The sequence below is a fragment of the Tetrapisispora phaffii genome, chromosome 3, assembly GCF_000236905.1.
Source record: "Tetrapisispora phaffii CBS 4417 chromosome 3, complete genome".
Classification (NCBI taxonomy): Eukaryota; Fungi; Ascomycota; class Saccharomycetes; order Saccharomycetales; family Saccharomycetaceae; genus Tetrapisispora; species Tetrapisispora phaffii.
The window spans coordinates 127,254-149,803 of NC_016522.1; the positions used below are offsets into that span (position 1 = coordinate 127,254).

Here is a 22,550-nt window from a genome sequence, read left to right on the forward strand (position 1 = left end):
AACCGTTCTTGACTTCGAACTGATAAAGAGATGACTACCGGGAATCCATCTCCTAAATAATGCATACATGATGACTAAGCGGATACAGAATCCGAAATGATAAGATAGATAACACAGAGATAGAAGGACATACGCACACGCAGCATACAGGGACAGATTGGAAAAAATGATTTTAAGGAACCGGACCCCCGAACTGATAAGAATTGAGTAAATCGAAAATTAAAAAGATGACCTTATTTTTTGTGCGGGGATGGGATTCCGGAGAACGAGCTACAGACTGTCGCCAACTCTTTCCCTTTTCACATTACGAAGACAGAACTAGCAGCAGGTTGGTTGGCCAGGATGCAAAAGAGGCCGCCCGTCCCGGCGTCGATGCCCACGCACCGGAAACCCATCGCCGAATGTTAACAGATTTCACAGGAAGCAAAACAGAAGCAGTCAGTCATCCCCATCCTCTCTTTACAATGTAATGTTATTTGTCGCCCGCTGATACGTCTTTGCTGCGTTTGGTGTTTTTCGCAAATTTGCGGTCGCAAGATCTCATTCCGCGGAAGACACCTTCACCTCATGGGGGACCTACTCTGTGGCATCGATTTCTCCCTCACCGCACAATGTAATTGCCGATCACGTGAATAAATATGTTTTTAGGGGTCCCACAAACGGTAATCTGCCATTTAAAAATTACTTAACTCCTTATCTCCGGGGTGCCTGTCTCTCTCTCTCGTCCACCGGACTCCATAGCAACGGGTCTTTTCTCTATACGAGCAGCAACGGCAACCGGAACGGTATGCGCAATGTTGGTCATCGGAATGTCGCCCGCATACGGTTTTTTGTACCAGCAATTGACTTTCTTTTTAATGTTATGTAATGTTATGTTGTGTAATGTTATGTAAATGCTTTGTTTTGAATTCATGTGATCGTGACACATATTTGATAGTTTTGCGTTATTTCTGCCTTTGTATCGACGTAGTTAACATAACCATAACATACCGATATTGTTTATCCTATCGAAACTTTACTTTACTATCTGCTGTCTGCATCTACAGATTGCATGATAGAAAAATTTAAGTTGATGGCTAGTGATTGGTAATGGGCAGGCAGTTGTAAACTTGTGATAACCATAGTTATCAGTGGTGGCATCATAAGCAAACTCAAGATCTTCCGTACTATTGGAATCAGTAGTTTCTTCATTTTCAGGTTCTTCTGTTGCAATTATCTCATATGGTCCAGTATTGATAATATTATTACCATCTTGCTCGTTTCTAAATTCATCGGTGTCACTATCCTCGCTGTCGTCTGTGAAATATTGGGTGTTGTTAAGTTGTTGTGGATCTATACAAGAATAAAGATAATTTAACAGTGCCGATTGATACATCCTAGAAACAGCTTTATCTTTTTCATTAAGTACGTGGTTCTCCCAATCACACATCACATACTCTAATGGATTATTGATTCGATCGTACTTATCATCAACAACAAAGGGCTCTTTTTTATTGCGTTTATGAATATTTTTACTTTTGCCATTCATATAACTTTCAAGATTTTTTTCATCGATCTCTTCATCAACAATCTCAAAATAAAATGCAACTTTATCATCATTTGTTTCACCGTTCTCGTCTCTGACTTCATCCTCGTTCTCTTCATTCTCCTCCTCGTCTTGATGCTCTTGAGATTCTTTATTGATTGGCACTTTACGTAGTTTCCTCTTCAAAATTCTTTTGTTCAAATTGTTTAACCCATACTCAATGCTTCTAACATTTCTCTCTTCTCTCATTTTCATTTTTAGTTGTGTAATCTCTTGAACCGTGTTTAAAGGTATTGGTAACGGTTTAAGACTATTGTAGACCAATGATGGTAACATGGTCCTTAAAATAGAATTATGAATAAATAATTTTTTATTAGGTTCCTTCAACAACTCAATATTAAATTTGGATAATGAATTTAGGACATTTTCACCAATTGATGTCATTTTTTTTTCTCTTTTATTGAATAACATTAACATTAAACATTTCTCAACATCTTGCTGCTCTATCACTATTGGATACTTGCCATCTTTATAAGTTACAACGACACTATCTTCATCAGCATCATCTTCATCAGTATTCTGATCTTCTGGTTCTCGTACCGATATGCTTCGTTTATCAAATTTGAAAATAATTATGAAATATAAGAGTCTCTTGACATGATTGTAAATTATTTTTTTAAAATAATCATACATTTTTTCTGTGAATTCTAATGGTTTCGTATTGTTGTGCTTTTGTATCAATAAATCTGTTATATCTTCATCTCCACTCCGTGAGTATATCTGTAGCCACTTTTTATTCCAATTTTCAAAGTTAATGAACTCTTCTTCATCCTCTGGTGTATTAATTTCCGATTGAATTTTATTAGTAGTGTTTCTTTCTTCTTTTACACTGCTAGCTCCCTCCTCTTCCTCCTCTTCTTCCTCTTCTTCCTCTTCTTCCTCTTCTTCGTCATCGTCATCGTCTTCTTCGTCTTCTTGATATCTTCGTTCTCGTCTAAGTTTACGTTTCGGTTTCTCCACAAATGGATTCACAACAACTTTTTTTGCATGGCCTATTCTATCAGGTATTATACGTGTTATTCGTTCCTCTACCTTAATGTAAAATTCATCCATTTCGTATGCTATCGGGATATCTTCTCGTTTTATCAATGCAGTCTTATTTTCTTTCAACATTTCGTCAAGATTTTTTTTTAATAAATCATAATATGTCAATATTTCATATTTAGATTTTTCAGGTAATTTATAATGCCAATCATCTAGTCTATGTATTGAATACCTTTCAAGGCAATGAAAAAATATTGTTTTCTCATAAGAGTTCCATAAAGTACCTAGTTCAATCTTTTGAGTTCGCTTATGTTTCTCTAAGATAGCCTTACGATTATTTGGTGCTTCACTATCCTTCGACTTCTTGTATACATCTTTGAAATAATCACTGTAACTGCACCCTTGCTCACTTTTAAAATGAACTCTTGATGGTCTCAATTGATCCTCAGATCGAAGTGGAGAATTGAAAAAGTCAATAGCTGAGTTGTTAAATATCTCTATGTAACTTTCAATTAATTTTTCATCCTTAACTCTAGTTTTCATCATGCAGTAAAAAAATCTTGGTAATGCATGAAATTACCATGTAGTATATACAATGGTTTGTTGATGACAATGATATCTCACTATTTACCTGCCAATATTAATACACAGATTTACTTAAGTATGAAGAAATATATACATATATATAAATATATATATAAAGAGATTATTATATATTTGTTGATCTAAATTTTTATTATTGTGATGCTTTTTGAAATTTGACGCTTGCGATATCGATTCTTGCCAAATGAAAAATTGCAAAACGTAACATGGACAACCATGTTCAGTTGCATATAAAACCATCAACTTTTATATGGAAAGATGTACTGATTTCATCTGTTTTCTTGACATAAGATCAATAGCTGCGTATGCATATTTGTGTTTCTATTAATTTGTGATTCAAGTAAGCCCGGGGGTTAGTGATGTATAATGATAATAAAAAATATTAGACGAACTTTGATTTCTAGACCTTTGATTGATAGCCAATTAAGTCTTTCAAAAAAATTATACAATAGACTGCATAATGTATGCTACTATAGCACTATAATAGATAATGAGATCTTGCAAAAGGAAGAAGGAGAGGAAAAGAATTCTGAACCCAAACAGGAAAAGGATGAGTTAGAATGGGAAGATAATGAGATCACAAGTTCATTAGAAAGGAAAGTAAGGAAACTCCAACCGAACAAAGCAAACTTTGTTGTATTAAATCCAAAACAAGCAGGTTTATTGAAACAAAGAAAAATTCCTAATTATTTCAATACTTTAAACTCAAATAGTAAAATATCCATTTTAGAGGGTGTTGACATAGATAAACCTTTTATGAGAATGAATAAAGACGATGTAACTGATATACAATCGATCAATAATGAAACAAATCGTGAAATTGAGTCACAAACTAGAAAACTACTTGTGTTTAAAAGTAAAGTATCTGATGAACAGATATTGAAATCAATAAATTATCAAAAGCCGTATTCAAACAAAATGTCACAAAAGCGATATGATCAGATAGAACAAGTATTGGATTCCGCATACACATTGCCACAGTTGAGAGCATATACCAAGAAATACTATAATTTTGGTAATTCTAGGATAACGAAGAAGAAATTGATAAAAACGATCTTAAATGAATATTGGAAATGTGAAATTGTTAGCTCTATTATTGAATCAGATGATCTAATTAAAGAAAAAATTATAGATATCAGCACTAGAGATATGTATTTACTTTTGTTGACAAATAATGGTAAAATATTACAGAATTTAACTAGAATTGGAGCAATTCTAGCAGTTGCACTAGATGAAAATAAAATTATTGTAAGAGCAACCAGTCCCATTATTAAATATTTAGAGGTTTCCTTAAATAAAATTTTATCAAACGTCAGCAACGAAATAATCCCAGTAAATGAGATTATAAAGAATCATACATCTTATGGTGCTAAACTTATTACTTATGAAAAGACAAAAGATTTAATATCTTTGATCCAAAAGGAGACAGGATGTTTTTTTGAAAAACAATATGAGGATGCATTAGATGATAAAAGCAACGATAATACAGAAAAAAATGTAAAAGACTATTTAGTATCATCTCTTGGGCCAAAAAGAATTACTGAAGCAAAGAACTTATTGTTATGGGTCATTGATTACAAGCCACAGTTATCAGAGTCTGTCCAAAATGTTAGTAATCCAAGTATGGTTTATAAACAATACCCATTTTCAAATTTTGAATGTCTAGATTGGATGAATAGAAACAAAAAATGGTATAGACTACAAACTGAAACTCTTATTTTACCAAAAGGAAAAACTGAGTACTCTGAAAAAAATCATCACCCGAAACAAATACTGAGCATCAGTAATGAGAAGTTAAATGATTGTTTTAATAGCATTAAAGATAATAAAGAGAACAGTATGGGTATGGCAAATCTTGAAATACCTGACAGTAATATATTCAATAATATAAGTTTGACTTTAGGACATTTGTTAAGAGAAAAAAACAATGATAAAAATTATTTCTTTGAGCCTAAAGTTCCAAACATTACAAAAGAAGTGTTAAAACTTGAACTAGACCATGCAATTACTCCTTCAGATTCATTCTATAATATTGATCAACATGATTACTATGTTCAATTAAAATTTGTTCCCAATTTGAAGGACCTTGCACAATATGTCGGTATTTCAAAATTAGACTTACCTCCTTTAGATCTATGGTTTGAGCTTGATGAGAATGATAATGCTCTGACCGATACTTTGCAAAGTTTTTTAAGACTAAGTGAAAAGCGATTATATTTAGAATCAAGTAACTTGCACCATGATTATAGGATAGATAATGATAGAGTTGCTTCTATTACGAAGCAATACGATGAGAATCCTGATGGTTGGTTAAATGATCAGCCTGGTATTAAAGAATTTATAACAAATGGAAATTTATCTTTTGGTTCAAAAGGCAAACTGGTAATCCCTCAAACTCTTCCAGTTACCTTAATTGTTTCCACTGAAGACGGCATAAAAAAAGTTGATGTTAATTATGAATTCATCAGTACTAGCTATCATAGAATATTAAAACTTAGATATTTGGATAAATACCTTGTACAATTATCACATGTTAACTCTGGAACCAGAGGTGGCAGATATACCCAGGTTGATTTCATTGGTGATGGTACTGAACTAGATAATATTACCAAATTCAAGGATTTTATTGAAAATGTTTCTAAATGGTATTAACATAAATTGTGTATAAATAGTTACACTCTTCAATCATGTATATAGTGGAATGAATATTTAAATTAGAAAATTAATATAAATATATTAACAATGAATTCAATTAATTTATAAACCAATTTAAAAATCTTATTAAAGTTTAAATATATCTCTGAGAATGTGAAGGTTGCTGTATCATTTTTATATTAACCTAATTTTCATCTTCCTCTACTTCTAAATCCAACTCTAAATCTGCTTCCTCTACATTTTCACCTTTCTTAGATCTCATTAATGTGTTAATGTCCACAGCGCCACCTAATTCTTTTAAAAGTTTGTTAGCACCGGCAACTAATTCCTGAGAAACGTTATCTTCTTTATCAACGTTTTCACCTAATTTGACTACAAAAGTCAACGCAATACGAGAGTCATTTATTAAATCTGACAACGTAGGATTGTTTATTTCTATTCTTATATCTTCGAAATGTTCATTAAACTCATATATGTTTTCAGCTGTTATTTCTATGTCCTTTTTAGTGGCTTTGAACTGTGTGACTTTACATAACAAGTAATGTACAAAACCTTCCAGATAATAGTTTTCTAGATTATCTTCTTCAATATCCTTTACGGCACTAATTATTTTCAAAGCAATTTCATATAAACCCATTTCAATACACATTTTAGCTAGTGCCAATAATGGTTGTAATAATTCAATATATTCTCTGTGGGAAGCAATGGCGTTGGAAGCCAAACTCTTTTCAATATTTTGTTTCTTAATTTCGAAGTATTCCCAAGCTTGTATAAATGCATTACTAGCATCAGAGAATCTCTGTTGTGATATTCTGATTGATCCTAACATAGACCATGTTTCAGGTGATCTGTTTTCAGAGATCTCCATTGCTTTTTGAATCAATTCTTCACATTGAGATTCAGCGTTTGGTTCCATGCATAAATCTGTCATCCAAATTTCAATCATTGATAAAAGACCGCCAACAATCTTGTTTAATTGCTCTTCACTTATACTTTCGCCAGCCTCTTGTGATATATTTTCGATACCTTGGTAAATGATTTTAATACCATCTTCACCACCTGTAACTTGGCCAAAGGTAAAGAATTTTTCTGAACCTCCTTTAGAGCCAGTTGGATCTAATTCGCATGCATCGGATAATATTGGATAAGCTTTTTCAACGTCACCTTTTTCAAGATAAACATCGATGAAAATTTGCATCAAAGGTAAGATAGAGTCATTAGGGTTCTTAAGTTTCTTTTTCAAAGGTTTCAAAACACTCAATGCTTCTTTAGCATTGTTCTCACCTAATAATTCTCTTGCTTTCTCGATAACATCTTGCATATCACTCATTATTCAAATACTATCTATATTATTTTCGACACCTGAACCAAAACGAGAAACAGTAAACACACACTTGACTATTATTATACTATATCTCAGACCCAAGAGTTTATGTACTTCTGTTGATAGAACTAAAATAGTAATAACTATAATACATAGTAGTATGTATTTGTATTGTTATTTAGATTACAGTGGTGCAAAAATCTCATCTCATCTCATCTCATCTCATCTCATCTCATCTCATCGCATCTCCAGAAGTGAAATTTCGTCTTCAATGATCAATATTATGAGAAGAACTTTTAAAGGCACCGTCTAAGCAGCTGAATATATCTTTTAGGTAACAATTCAGTTGTACTTTACCATAGGTTATATGACAATGAGCTGCATTTGAGTACTGTTCTACTGTTATAATTAGAGTGAATTGTGAGGTTTTCACGATATGTATATATGATATTCTATAACTAAATTTTTCATTGCTTAAATATCATTTATTAGCTCGAGGAAGACTTTTGTCGGCTTTCTTGTTAAGTATCTACATATCCCCAAAATAATTATATATAGTACTGAGTATGATATAAAGAATAGCGGTGTTATTTATATAAATTATAGGCACTGTTTGACAAATATGCAGATGAAAAATCTAATCTAAATTAATTATGCTAGCATTACGAATCCTACTACAATTTAGAATTATGAACTCGTAATCCCATTATTTTTATTATTAGCAAATTATCATATTTGAAAGTCGTTTATTTTTCATTATTATTAGAACCATTGTCTTCAACAGCACCTAATGCAGCTAAACGTCTAATCTTTTGGATAGATGTTTCAGATTCTTCTCCACTTGAATATGAGTCATCATTATCATCGCTACTGTGGTTGTGATCATTTGCTTCACCATTGATACTCATTTCGTAACCACTACCATTGTATGATTGTGTATCAAAATTTTGTAAATCTGGCTCCTCGATGGAAGTCTCTTCCAAATCTTCATCAATTAATGAACCTTCTCTTGAAATTGAGACATTCTTGGGAGCGGGTGTTAAGTTTCTTCTCATCTTCTTTGTAAACGGATCCTCGCTATGCGCAATGTCATTTTGTTCCTTATTCAAATTTTGATCTGAGATGGCTTCTCTACGGTTTTTCAAACCTAATTTAGACAAAGTTTTATGCAAAACGTTTTCATTTTGACCACTACTATCAGTTTTGGTTTTGATTCTGTATCTTCTTAACACTTCACCATCTGCATTTTCTATCATAACTATATCACCGACCTTATATGCATAATAACGGGATTTATTATTATCATTACGTTTCTCATCCGGTGGAGGTGGGGAAAATGCAGTCTTTATAGCTCCAAAACTTTTACTTGATGCATTTGAAACAATTCTGGTTAATTTGTTTAGATTCTGGTTACTATATATGGAAGTCTGCTCGTTGCCATGGTAGTTTTTAATAGCTTCTTCATCATCTGGAGATCTTGCCAAGCTAATATGGTCAAGAACTTCACCTTCTCTATTTTCAATAATAACATTATCTTCGTCGACATAGGCGGTGACAGGTTTACATTCGACTTGAGATAATTGTGCCACCCTCTCATCAGTAGATTGGGAGGTCTGATCATCGATGCCTTCGATTCTGATTGGCTTAATTTGATAATCTTCATCTTGGTCGAACTTCTCTTCATAATCGCGGACAGAAGAACTATTTTGATAGCTATTTGTATGACTGCTTTTATCTCCGTTGTCGATTTGGCTCTCGTAGCTTTTCTCATTTTCTTCTGAAGGTGTAGATTCAACGGTTTCACCTTTAACTGGAGATGGTGGAGCGTGGTTACGTATACCACCTAATGCAAATGTACCAGCAGCGGCTTCTTTTTCTAACTGTAATCTTTCTCTTCCTAAATCGTTTAATTCATCATCAGGAAAATGTTTATGATGCTTGGAAAAGAAGTTTTCTCTTTTCTTCTTTATATGTTTATGTTTCCGTTGGTCTTTGTTCAATCTTCTCATACCACCGGCATGCCTTACAGGTATACCACTTGTTTCGACAGTGCTTGATCTTGACATTTCTGACATTTTTCCAGATTTTTCTGGAGCATCAGTATCAACACGTTGTAATGAGAAGGAACGACCTGAGTTTTCTAATTGCGGTAATCTGCTCATCCATGATGCTTTTCCACCAAAGGTTGTGTGAGTGCTGAAAGATTTTGTCAAGGTAATTGTGTTCAAATGACGACTTAATGTTATTAAAGCAACAGAGGAACCGTGCACTAATATTGAGGTAACAACAAAGAAGCATGTGATTGGCCAGACACAGGATATCAATTGCCAATGTTTCGTACCTTTTGGAGGGATTTGTCTCAATGGAGTCTCTTCATCACTGACAGATGATTCCAACTCCGATCTTGCTAAAATAGCTGCAAAAATAGCACCGACACCGATCGGGCCAAAATGACCTACGAATAGAGCCTCTCTCCATGTTTTTATATCTGGAATAAGTTTTGTTAGGACGACAACAGCTGGGATTCTACGTAAGAAAAGAACAATAATTGCTAAAATTATCAATCTCCATACTTCAGTACCAATTTCCCCATTGTTGAACTGTTCCCATGGAATGATTGCACCGAAATAAATGAAATATGAGTAATTCAATAAGACTTCGATGACTGTGGAAATCTTACTCTCTGCAGTAGCGTCAGTGAACCAACCATCCCATGCAAATGCTGTACCTGCAGCAAAAGAAACCAATAGATCATCAACACCTAGTGTTGAACCAAAACCTGCACAGCAGAATGATAGGAAAATGTAGAAAGCTAGGAAAGACTCACGATCGACAAGGTTCTTTTCTTTGCCGAATCTAATTGCTCTTCTTCCAACGTAACCAATGAAAGTACCTAAGATGCACCCGAAGACACATTCGTATAGAATTGTGATACAGATCCAATTTTTGACAATTTCTCCACCTTCTCCTGGATGCAGAATCAAATTCAAAGATAAGAAAATGAAGGGAAATGCCATGCCATCATTACAACCAGATTCTGCAGATAATAAGTTTCTCAAATGGCCAGGCACTCTCTGAGCGAATTTACCTGACACCACAGATTGGGCCAAGATAGGATCTGTTGCAGTGATGCAAGCGGATACCAGTAGGCCTGCAGGGAAATTAAGTCCCGGTATGATAATCCATATGAATAAACCGATTATCAACCAACCAGCTGTCATGACCGGCAGTAATAGCATAGTGATCGATCTCCAATGTTTCAGCATATATTTTCTTGGCAGTTCGACGGCGACAGCAAAAATTTGTAGACATAGGACAATACGAGTAATTTCCAGAGTGATCGAGTCTGTGTTCCCCCATGTTGTCGGACTGAACCATTTCAAACAGTGTGGTCCAACAATCAACCCGTATATTGCTGCTAATGTCGACTCACCTATATATAATTTCTCCTTGATAAACAAAGACACCAAAGAAAACAGGATAGAAAAAATACCCACGATAGCATAAGCGACGTGGGGCTTAGTCGGCTCCAAAGTCTCCCAAACAGCCATCTCTGTACGATTGTGTTACGAATGGGTGTGTATCAGATACAGACTAAAAATAATAATGACAGAGTCCAATATCACGATGAACAAAATAAGTTTAAAACACACTGGTCAATGCAAAAAAAAAAATATAACTTTAATATTATCAAACAGCCAATGAATAGAATAAGCAAAGAAAAAAAATGTGCGTATATATACTAGACCGCAAAATTCAATAATCTTTTGTCTTTTGCAATATAATGCAACTTGTCAGCAACCTTCTTATAAACTTCACAATCTCAAGAGTCAAGAGTCCAACCTAAGGAGCTTACAAATATAAAAATATCACATCTACATAGATATATATCGCAAACAATAACTGAGACAAATATAAGTTCTATTTGTATTTTGTAATCAAAATCCTGACCCAGCTTTCAACTGTTCAGGTTCTTTTTAATATTTCGAAATTTCGAATTGCGGATTTCCTAATAAAACAAAATTGATTAATTGTGCGAGATGAGTTCGTTTTCACCGGAGAAAGCCCTGCATCCCAAATCGCGTCATGGAGACCCTGCCTGTTACAAAAGCCTGCAGAGGCAACTGAAAAGGAGGCCGTTCGCTGCAGTTTGGGCGGGTAACCACATTCCCTCCACCTTCTTTTCTCCGAAGCCGGTCGCTGGCGGCGGGCCTCGAGCGCCAAGCAACTAATTTTGCCTAATCGAGAAATTTGAGGTAGGAGAACGCTGCGGTGTGTGGGTGTGGGTATCTCGGAGAATGTCTAAAAATGCATCAAAATTAATTACAGTGTCAATCTATATAGTACTATATATGTATATGAATGTACATGCATATACATGGATGACGAATGCCACTGTGTGTATACATATATGCAAACGGCTAGTCGTGTGCACGCTTCTTGACAGAGTCTATTAGCGTCCTCAGGTTGTTAAGACTCGAGACTCTTGTGGAGTTGGTCTTCCCTCCCGATGGAGTTCTTATTGAGCCATGGAAGGTCTCATGACGTGGTGTAGTGGAACGCTTGTGGGTCACTGGCACATGCATTGTTGACGTTTGGACGACTGGCGTGGCGGTTATTACATTGCTGGTGTTCCACCTAGTAGCGGAAGATGTAACAGAGTGGTTTAGTGCTCCATTGCTTGTGTCACCGGATATCATGGTGGTAGCTAAGATGTGGCTATTCGGGGTCACTTTTCTCGAGATCACAGGTGTCACCTCCAAGGATGGTAATCGTAATGGTAGTTGCAAGTTAGCGCGTGGTAGGTTGTTGATGTAACTAGGTGTTCCCGGTGCAACCATGTCAGGTGCGCTGATAATACGCTGTTGGGTCTTTCTGAATTTGTTGGCCAAGTGGGAGGATACGCTAGGTGATGAAGAGATTGCATCGATGGATATCGCAGATGGGGTTCGGAATTTGCCATTCTGTACTTCGGAGAACAAAATAGGTAGCTTTCTCTTCCTCATTTTGGGTGACGCAGCGAGATGTATTTGCAAGTGAGCGTACGTGTTATTCTTGGATCTCTCTGAATTGTATTTTTGTTTCTCGTACTCCAACATCTTCTTCATCTTGGCATCAATGTTCTTGGAGTTTAAAGAAGTGTTGCTTCCACCATTGGAAGCGATGCCAGCAATTGAGCGTGCTGACAATCCTTTCTCGCTCGATTGTAATCCTTTTTCTGTGTATTGGAACGAATATTTGCTACTTATTTCACAAAGGCCTCTACGTAAGGACTCCTCCGGAAAATTGTTGGAAATTCTGGTCACAACAATATCAGCTAGCACACTTTCAAAAGATTTTGATATTCTTGGTAATTTTAAAAATTTAGTAATATCGTTTTCACTAAATGTAGTCTCCAATGACTCCCAATAAACGATCAAAATGCTAAATTTGATGTTAGTGGATATTGAAATTTTAGAAGCCAATTTAACTAGATCTTCACCATCTTGTTTTAACTTTAATTCTAAATCAAAAATGTTCGCAGCGGTGACACCAGTATTGAATACAAGCAATTGTGATTCCTCTAGTGAAGACGGTGGCTCCTGTAGTCCTACCTTTTTAATAGTTAACGATGAATCTTTACCTTTAATGACCCGGGAATTCATATCCCCAAAAAGTCCAAATTTATGTAACATCCACTTAGTTGAAACACAGCTATAATTGTTACTATATAATAAAATACTGTGACTTTTTATATTCTCCTTATTACATTTTTTCATGATAGGATTTGAATATATTTGTTCAATATCAAATTGTTCCCAAATATCGTTTGTATTACCCTTTTGGTTATTATGGTTAAAACTAGATTTTTCATTATTAACAGGAGATAATACAGTTCTTTTCATAGTTGAAGATGGTATTCTAAAAGATGAAGAACTGACATTACGAGTAGTTGGTGTCGACAGCAACGATACTTTTCGTATGATCGGTACACCTAATTGCTTATTGACAGAAAGCAATTCTTCTTTTCTTTTTTTGTTTTCTTCTTCTTCTTTTTGTTTATTTTTTAATAATCTTTTCCACTTGTTTAAATAATTTTTTTTCTTATTATTAATATAATGGGCTTCAGCTTTTGATTCATTACATATTAAATAGCACTGTTCATGAATAAATGCATAATACAGCTTTCTTGACAGAGAATCTATCATGCTTTTTTTTTCATCTTCTAAATTCTTTCTTGCAATAGTCTGAGTCTTTTTCAATTCAGACTCAGTTGTAGACTTTTTAGTGTGAAGAGAAATAGGAGATGGTTCAATTTTTGTTTCGTTAAAACGGTTGCCCTTTGGTTGGACGTCTTTTTTAAATAAACCTTGGAAACTATTTGCTTTTAATGAACTACCTTCTGTTTTATTCTCTAAGGAGTCAAGTTTTTTAATTGATTCTTTAATAGCTGGACGAGGTGTTAGAGTTTCATTAGCTATGTTATTATTGAATATTGAAGACATCATCGTTGAAGATTCATCAGGACCCTTCTTTGAATCACCAGAAAATGCACTGTTTAAATTAAATTCGATTGCTGGTTTGGAAATGGCTGGTGTCGTTTCGCTAATAAACTTAGCCTCTATTGGAATGTCACTGGTGCTAAATTTGGCTTCTTCAATTTTTTCAAGTTTTACCTCATCTTTATCAACAACATTTGATTGTTTCAAATTTGGTAAATTAAATTTATTTCCTCCTTGTTTACGCAAAGCTTTTAATTTCTCTTCTAGTAATGAGTTCTTTTTTGGAGCAGAAGAAATAACTTCATTTTTATCTTCTGCTTTGCCAAAAAACGGTTTCGAATTGGTAAATGATTTCACTTGTTGATTCATGGTCGCATCTTCAAGCTCCATCTCTTCATCATTTTCGAACTCATTTTCAGAAACAGATACAGTAAGCGGACTAACAACATTTGGTAATGAATCAATATTTGGTAAACCACTGTTGATTATATGTTGGTATTTTTGCTGTTGCAATTGATTATCCACAAAATTCAAATATGATTGTTTTAATGGTTTTGATTCTGGTATCCTATGAGAATGGTGCGATAAAGTTTTTAAATCAATTCCATCATTGACGACATCTATCGAATAATAATCACAAAATGAAATGATTTCTTCATTTGAGTTGAAAGAGAGATTTTCTTTGATATAGTCTAAACTTAAAGGTTTAGATTTTTTGTTCAAAGTATGGGAAAGTGACTTCATTGCATAAAATCTAACTTCATTCAAATATATTTCTAAGAAAGAGTTCATCAAAAAAGGAACGTTTCCAGATTTCATCAATTGGAAATAACTTGTGTAAAAATTCAGACATGATTCGGTACGAATAAAACCTCTTTCTGAGAAGCCAGAGTTTGAAATAAATTTTCTGAAACATAAAGCTATTTGGACTAGCTCATTTTTAAAAATTTCATCTGGTAATTCTTGAATATTCTTCTCGTATTCTGGGTCTCTAATTTTACTTAATAAACCATAAGCTCTAAATTCAGCTTCATTTGGGCATGCACCGCCTGCATTTCTTACATCATCATAGATTTCAGATAAAGTGATTAAAGATTTATGTAATTGTTCTAATTCTTGTTGTAATGAAAACTCATTTCCCGATTTAACCATAATATGAATTATCAATAGATGTATTCTTACAATCCTTTCATTACAATCGATTGCTTCAGGGCCTAAATAATTTTGATAAGTAAAATCTTGTCTAATAGATCTCATCCTATCCCAAATAAAACCTTCACTAGCAGGAAGAGTGGGTAATAAGTTATCAATTAAATAGTCCAATGTTTTAACTAGAATATGGGGAGGTCTGACATCAGATGGTAGAGGAGGGGCAGCTGCTGCTGCAGGTCTTGCAAAAACTTTCAAAGCCTTTGAAACAGAAGCCTTTTTACTATTGGGATCATCTTTTTCATAAGAATAGACTGTGTATTCGACGTTTCTTCTTGCTCTTTCAAAAATTGGACACATATCTTGACATGTACCTTGGAAAACAATAGCATCATTCAAATCTTTCGCAAAATCGGCCTTGTCCACTAGTCCTTTCTTTTCCATAACTTTTCTTTCGTTATCTCTCATTTTTTTCAGTGTCTCATACAACTCCGTCAAGTCTTCTATACTATTTTCTAATTCAGTCATTTTATCCTGGTTTAACTTATCCCATGGGTCTTGTTTAAATGGTCTTGGCTTCAACTGTGGATTCTGTCCGAGTAAAAACCTTGGCAACTCTCTTCTCTTATAGTTTCTCTTTTGAAACCCAAAGTTAGAAGGGTTCGACATAATAGAGCCTATAACTTTATCTTTAACTGCATCATTCTGGACCATCATTAACTTCTTAGGGCCGTTCTTCTTCTGAGTATTACCATTGTTTTTAGAAAACTCGCTCTCATGAGATTGTTTTCTTTTATGCATAGGCTTGTTCTTCAATTGAGACCCACTTTTTGAAAAATCAGTAGACCTACCATCCTGCAGATTATTCATAAATCCGCTAGACATATATAGCAATCAAAGAATCAAACAAAATCAAATCACTTGGAATAATGCGTCCTATCTACCCTTGTATGCGTGAAGTGTTATCTCTCAATTGAGTAGTCAAAATATCTCTCTCGACTCTCGCAAATATCTGTGAAAAAATGCCTGGTAACCAAAAAACTCACAATTATTGATCTTTAGTATTTTATATCTCTCTTATCTAACAACAATTACCTTTGAATCAATTCAATGTTGTTGTTTCTTATATATAAATAACAGTATCTTCACTTTTGTTCATGGTGAGAACTTACAAAATACCTTTCAAATCAAGTCACGTGCTGGGTTTTTTTCCATTTTGGTGCCCAACTTGCCCAGTGCTTACCAAGCTGCTTACTTGAAGGTGATCAATACTAACCTCAATGTTATATCAACATCATATTCATTGGTAACCACCCTCTTCCCAGCCAGTTGTTTCAGTTAAATTCTATTTATTGGTTATAAATAACTTATATGTGCGTAAATAGGTTTTACTTATATGGGGACCTAGAGGGAAGAAAATTCCTTCGTTCTCTATGTATGCTTCTCTTTTTTTTGTTTGTCTATGGGATTGGTGTGTCTAATCGTCATCTGTGAACTTCATCTTACTACCTCCACTTGCGCTCTTTGTGACAATGTTACCACTGGCGTCTTTTGATTCTTCTTGTTCTTCTTGTTCTTCTTCAACAGGAGCCGCGTTGGTTGAAGCATTAACCGGGGTTTTTATCACTATTGAAGGAGGTAAACCTTTGAAATCTCTTTGCAATCTCTTCAATTGGGCCAAGGACACAGTTAGATTGTTGTCAAATTTATTGCCAGTGCCAGCAGCAGTCTCATCGCCGCCTTCTTGAGCGGCGCTCAAAGAGAATTCGTTCTCCAAAAGATTCTCCTTCTCGCTAATAAAATTATCAAGGAACGCCAATACCTCTTCTTTGTTCAAATGTTGAGAACGCCCTCTCTTGTGGATCACCACGGGACTGTTCAAAGTGCTAGAAATATTAAATCTTCTTCCTGGTTTCATCATCTTGTATGTGTTATATATAGGCGTATGTATTCGTCTGTTTTCAAGTAAACCCAAACAGAACAAAATGAAATATAGAAACTCCCTAATCTCCAGTTTCTCCTCCAGACAGTAAGCCAATTTCTTATAACTCAACTTATTGCAACTCAATTGCATCTCATCATCTAATTCATCTTGTTGTCAATGATGGTTCCTTCACTGTGTGATAACAAGAGCTCATCGCCATTTTTGAAAATTTTCCAGATCATCGACGACGAACAGTATCCGTCGCATCATTCAAATTCCAAGACAGTACTAGACAGGAACCTTCACAACTGGATAAGCCTTTGCATTGAAGATTGAACTAGTATTTATAAAAGGGACATTGATTAGGGAATATGTTGAATGCCTATAATCTGTTCTGTCAGCCTAGGTTGATCCACGATTTTGAGAGGGGTCTTCAGAGGTACAATTGGTCCAAGAGGCATATAAGAGCTATAGTCAGTGAGAGCTACGAATAAGAAAGAGATAAAAAATACAGTAATGGATTCATTGTCGAAGAAGATTCAGAATCTGGGTATGCATGATTTGAGAAATGCTGGTAGGTTCATGCAGAATATGATTGTTCAGTATGAGCCGTATCAAATTGATGTGAGAAGAGCCTCTAATACTGATGCTTGGGGCCCAACCTCAAAACATCTACAAAAAGTTTTGAGACATAAATATAGTGTCCCATTGTATTTGATTACTGAGTACACTTTGAAGAGATTGATTGATCATATTGCTACGAATTCGAAGAATGTATACGAAAAAGCTAGAAAGGAGTACGTCAATTTCGGTTCAGAGTGGAGAGTTGTCTTTAAATGTTTGGTTATTTTAGATTTTTTATTATTAAACGTCAATGATGGTGATGAATTACAGCAAATCACAAGTTGCTTGAAAAAACATAAACATATCTTGAATAAAGAGACTATGAACTATAAAATTCAGTTCTCGAATGATGGGAAGATGGAAATCCATGAACAATCAATTAGAACCAAATGTGAAGTGATATTATCTTATTTGAGTGAACCTGAAATTCTAAATGTGGAGAGATTGAAGCACAAAAAGAACCAAATGAAGATCCAAAGGTCAAATGAAAGTGCGATTATGACTAATAATATTAATTTCGACACGAATGAGATCGCAAACAATATTGCAAACAATAATTTGGAAGTTGAGGATTCTAATGATGATGAAGATGAAGAGCTACAAGCAAGAGTCAATTACGAACATAGAAGACATACATCAACTAAGATAGACGAAGAAAGGAGAAAGAGGAGAGAATTGCTAAAGGAGAGAATTAAGAATAATGAAGAACAAAGGCGAAAGTTGAGTCAATCATCTATGTCTGCCAATGAAGTGCCTGATTTGTTAGACTTTGGTGATTTTGATACAACAGTCAGTAACTCCACCAATAATAATGATTTTGTAGATAATTTAAGTAATAAGGAGGTCAATAAAGACGATGATGATGAGTTCGGTGAATTTCAAAGTGAAATGATAATGAATAACACTACGTTGAAAATTGAAGATAATAAGAATAATGAAGATCTTTTATCAGGATTATCGAATGATAATGCACCAGAAGCTGATACTGCGTCAGTTAAAAAGAATGACGTATTTATGGACTTATTTACAAATTCAAAATCATTAATATAATTATAGAATGTATAATGCAGAGCATATAAGTTGATAAAGTTAAATAATAAAATATAATATCATATAGTCTTCATAAGATTTTGATATAATTGTTTTCTGAACCAATTGTAAACTCAAATATAGTATTTTTGAAATTTATAAATTATGTACAATGCATTATTTTTTTACTTACATATCCATTACTATATTTTCTTTAAGCTACTAGCGATGTCATTGACTTCATTATCATTATTCTCTACCTCTCCTTCTGCTTCATCTATATCATCGTTAGTACCTGCAACGTTACGTTCGAACATCATTTTACCAGTTAGTTTACCATTGTGGGCTTCTTCCCTTCTTTCATGGTCTTTTCTATCCATTTTTAACTCGTTTCTGAATTTTTCTCTCCACGCTAAATAAGATTCTTTCGTTACCTTTGTACCATTGAATTTAACTTGTTCTTCTTTTTCCTTTTCTTCTCTCTTCTTTTCATATTCTTGCTCCAAAGTCTTTAACTCGTCTCTAAACCAAGTCTCACAGCTATCTTTGGTAGTAGATAATAAGGTAAAACACATTTGCATACCGATTAACATATCGGATTCAATCTGGGATTCTATTTGGGATTCTAGCACTGGCATATATTTCTGGAAAGATATTTTATCAGGGAGATTCTCTAGTTTTGAAACTATTATATTACCATGCTCATCGAATTCTCTTTCTTCTTCTTCTTCCTCTTCTTCTTCGTCATCTTTCAATGATATTTCTTGAGCTTTCAAACGAATAATTGGTGGCTCATCAGGATAATTTTCTGGTAATTGAAAATGTACTGTAATAATGTGTTCTTTTGATAAAGAACCCAGTCCAATTTCCACATCAAGTTTCAAAGTAACTTCAAATTGAATATTGGGGTAATTATCATTGATAATGGTTAGCTCATCAGGATAGATTGATTCTAGAACTTCGATTTCTTGTTGTTGCTCTTCTTTGTAGTCCATTTTTCAAAGTAACTAGTCTCAGATTGCAGTTATTTTTCTACCGTGTATTGTTTCAAATGAAACTAATATTTTTCTTGACCAATTTAAAGTTATATGAAGTTTTCTAATTAGCTTTTATATATACACTTTTATTAAACTTAATCTAAATAATTGTCTTTTAATTTTGAAATTAATCAATTTGTTCATCTCATCGAATCTCACCTTGAAAAATTTTTTTCACTCTGTAACCGGAAGTGACATAAAATGGAGATGACACTAAATACAGAGATGCTTTGATATAAACTTGTTATTATATGACCTGATCTACTGATATACAGTTTATTGATATTTTTTTCTATTACTGCATTATAACTTTGCAATAGTGGTTCGTTTTAAAGCTATTTTTTTACGTCTTAATTGGTTAAAAGCAATATAATAAGGAGTCCTATCCTAACAAAATCTTATGCATAGTTCATTATATGCATATGTAATGTTTCATAAAAAAATCCAGCCTTGGTTGGTGATGTTTACTAAAAATTTATATGTCTCGAATATATAAGTTTAAAAAAGAATTGCATGTAATGCCTTGAATTCCTAAAAAATAAATTGAGACTGGTTACTTAGGAAAACATTTAATGTTTATTCAGAAGTTCAATTTTCTTAGCCGTGATCTGTAACCATTTAGAGAATTCAGAAAAATCTTTGTCATCAAGTGCCTCTTTCATTCCTGGTAAGGCGAACCCTTCATATCCAGTATCTCTACCAGAGGCAAATACAAGATGTCTAAACCAAGGTCTGTTGTTTAAACCTTCCTTGACAATAAATAGTCTCTCCCAATAGTAATATTTAAGGTTCACTTTTTCAATTCTCAATGCTAACAAAACTCTCTTCCAAATTGGTAGTCTCTTTGCCTGTTTCCACTGTTGATTCAGATCTTCCGCGTACAAGTCAAACTCATAGCAGTTGGCTATTAAAGATGATAAATTATCCACTGCTTTTAACACTAAATCATGTACAGTCATCTCATCTTCAGCGTTTCCTTTAGCATGACAGCGTTGTCTTTTGTTAAGTGGCTTGGATAACCAATGCTTTGGAATTTTCTCAACAAGATTCGTAAAATATCCAGACAATTCAACAGCATAATCATGTATACCAAATTGAATAACTCTTTGGTCAGATAGTTTTAGAATAATTACCCCCAAAAATTGGGCGATACTTTTATGGTACTTAAATCCTGGATCCATAACCTCGCTCATCCAGTGATAAGAATCATAATTGGAATGATAATGGTAAACAGGATCGTTTTCCCCGCTTTCAAAACCTAAGTCAACTGACGGTATACCCAAATGTTCTAAAAACACAGTATAATCAGATCCACTTCCTAATATTCCAATCTTCTTATCAGGTGTATCATAAAAATGCTCAAACAGCGACGTTTTTTTATCAGCACCTGGATAATCAACTCGAGCCATTGAAGAATCTAGCACTTTATTCAAGCTTGGAGAAGCGCTCACTTGAAGATTAGTACCACCTACACTAACGTCTACATTGATATACGCAAGGCAGTTTTTCATTAATTCTTTTCCGTGATTCTCTCCATATTCTGTTGATCCTAATAATGCATATTCCTCTCCGTCCCAAGATGCAAAGATTATTGTCCTTTCTGGCTTCCATCCTGCCTTCGTTAAAGATTTAAGGCCACGGATCGTTTCTAACATACTTGCGGTCCCACTATTTGGGTCAGAGGCTCCACCTTTAATCCATGCATCACGGTGATTACCTACAATAATATATTTATCTTTTAAGACACCTTCTAATTTACCGTATACATTAGTGATACTTCTTATATCATAAGATTGTTTGTTGTATAAGTTTAGTGTATATTCAGGGTTTGGACCAGTAAAGTATTTAAACTCAGACAAACCTCCAACCCAGTTTTCCCCCTTGATGTCCTTTGCATTTACACCAAAGCCATTTAACTTCTTTAATATTGGTTCTATCTCTTTAAATGAAACAGGTAAACTTGGAATCTTAGGAATTGAATTATAAGGATCCTTACGATTGACACCAGGAATTGAAGCATAGCCAGGAGTTGTTGGATCACCAGGCATTTGTGATAAAAATTGTACTGATCCTCTTTGAACAGAAGATGGATTTCTGGCAGGACCTTCTGGGTAGGCTTTATAACCATCCTTTTCTTGGTAAAAATCGTCCCCAGGGTCAGAATAGATCAAAACACCAGATGCGCCATTCTCCTGAGCAAATTTTACTTTTAGGCCTCTGAAGATTCTACCATATCTTACTATAACAATTTTATCCTTGATATCGACCTTTAATTTATTTAGCATTTCGAAATCCTCCTTCGTACCATAATTAGCATAAACATATTGAGCAGTAACATTACCTGAAGCACTATATCCGTGAAATGATTGTACTAAATCGTCACCATTTGTTGTAGGATCATCAGCCAATTCATCTTCTTTTAATGTAGCTTCGAAAGTAACGACTTTCTCATCATACACTAGTTTTAAACCATTATCTACTGGGTAGTTTAATAACACATCATAGGATTCTTTTTCTACTTTTAGTCCATATTCTTCGAATTTAGAGATAGTAAAATTAACAAGTACCTCGCCTTGACCTGCCAAGTGTGGTATTGACGTGTACACTTGTGACCAATTTCCTGCCAGATTTTTCTGATTCAATTTTTCTAAAAAGTAAGCTTCATTATCGTCAAAAATATTTTCATCAGAGCAAGGTGAACTAATTGTAGTCAAATAGTGCACTGAATATGAAAGGACTTTAAGACAAAAAAAATAGACCACGAATATAAGAATAGATAATGAACGGGATGACTTACGAGGCATATTTTTATCCTTAGGAATAGCATTTTGTTTTTCCATGTCTGAATCGTCAAATGGCTTCTCTTTAGCCTTCAACTGCATCTTTTTGTATTAATGGAATATTAAACTTGAGACCTTAAAATGGAAAATATATATATTTATTTGAATATCCTAGTAGAAGGTTGTACTTATAGCAATATTTGATTACTCTAATTGCATCAACTAAAGACAATTGGAAAATATAACTGAATAATACAGAATAAAAAGTATAATTGGCTTTTTTTAATGTTACAATGCAACTTAGTGCCCCCCTAGCTTTTTTCGCATAAGGGCATCTCGGTGGAGTTATTAATTGGTCGATGCTGACTAGCTGG

The 22,550-nt window shown here is 34.2% G+C and overlaps 9 protein-coding genes across 9 annotated transcripts; 2 read left to right on the plus strand and 7 right to left on the minus strand.

The window, feature by feature from the left end:
• Positions 1-1,015: 1,015 nt before the first annotated feature.
• Positions 1,016-3,115, minus strand: RRN5 (Rrn5p; the record flags this gene model as incomplete). Its single annotated transcript, XM_003684610.1, has 1 exon — positions 1,016-3,115. The coding sequence occupies one exon, from the start codon at positions 3,113-3,115 to the stop codon at positions 1,016-1,018; it is 2,100 nt and encodes a 699-aa protein (XP_003684658.1).
• A 423-nt stretch (positions 3,116-3,538) lies between these two features.
• On the plus strand, positions 3,539-5,824 carry SLS1 (Sls1p; the record flags this gene model as incomplete). The annotated part of the gene is made up of 1 exon (XM_003684611.1): positions 3,539-5,824. One exon carries the CDS (start codon positions 3,539-3,541, stop codon positions 5,822-5,824), a length of 2,286 nt encoding a protein of 761 aa, XP_003684659.1.
• A 187-nt stretch (positions 5,825-6,011) lies between these two features.
• Positions 6,012-7,157, minus strand: ACL4 (Acl4p; the record flags this gene model as incomplete). The annotated part of the gene is made up of 1 exon (XM_003684612.1): positions 6,012-7,157. One exon carries the CDS (start codon positions 7,155-7,157, stop codon positions 6,012-6,014), a length of 1,146 nt encoding a protein of 381 aa, XP_003684660.1.
• A 740-nt stretch (positions 7,158-7,897) lies between these two features.
• Positions 7,898-10,702, minus strand: NHA1 (Nha1p; the record flags this gene model as incomplete). Its single annotated transcript, XM_003684613.1, has 1 exon — positions 7,898-10,702. The coding sequence occupies one exon, from the start codon at positions 10,700-10,702 to the stop codon at positions 7,898-7,900; it is 2,805 nt and encodes a 934-aa protein (XP_003684661.1).
• An 870-nt stretch (positions 10,703-11,572) lies between these two features.
• Positions 11,573-15,667, minus strand: SAC3 (Sac3p; the record flags this gene model as incomplete). Its single annotated transcript, XM_003684614.1, has 1 exon — positions 11,573-15,667. One exon carries the CDS (start codon positions 15,665-15,667, stop codon positions 11,573-11,575), a length of 4,095 nt encoding a protein of 1,364 aa, XP_003684662.1.
• A 592-nt stretch (positions 15,668-16,259) lies between these two features.
• On the minus strand, positions 16,260-16,703 carry RPA14 (DNA-directed RNA polymerase I subunit RPA14; the record flags this gene model as incomplete). The annotated part of the gene is made up of 1 exon (XM_003684615.1): positions 16,260-16,703. The coding sequence occupies one exon, from the start codon at positions 16,701-16,703 to the stop codon at positions 16,260-16,262; it is 444 nt and encodes a 147-aa protein (XP_003684663.1).
• Positions 16,704-17,222: 519 nt separating this feature from the next.
• Positions 17,223-18,380, plus strand: TPHA0C00740 (uncharacterized protein; the record flags this gene model as incomplete). The annotated part of the gene is made up of 1 exon (XM_003684616.1): positions 17,223-18,380. The coding sequence occupies one exon, from the start codon at positions 17,223-17,225 to the stop codon at positions 18,378-18,380; it is 1,158 nt and encodes a 385-aa protein (XP_003684664.1).
• Positions 18,381-18,562: 182 nt separating this feature from the next.
• On the minus strand, positions 18,563-19,354 carry GIR2 (Gir2p; the record flags this gene model as incomplete). The annotated part of the gene is made up of 1 exon (XM_003684617.1): positions 18,563-19,354. The coding sequence occupies one exon, from the start codon at positions 19,352-19,354 to the stop codon at positions 18,563-18,565; it is 792 nt and encodes a 263-aa protein (XP_003684665.1).
• A 611-nt stretch (positions 19,355-19,965) lies between these two features.
• TPHA0C00760 (M28 family metallopeptidase) lies at positions 19,966-22,278 on the minus strand (the record flags this gene model as incomplete). The annotated part of the gene is made up of 1 exon (XM_003684618.1): positions 19,966-22,278. One exon carries the CDS (start codon positions 22,276-22,278, stop codon positions 19,966-19,968), a length of 2,313 nt encoding a protein of 770 aa, XP_003684666.1.
• Positions 22,279-22,550: the final 272 nt, after the last annotated feature.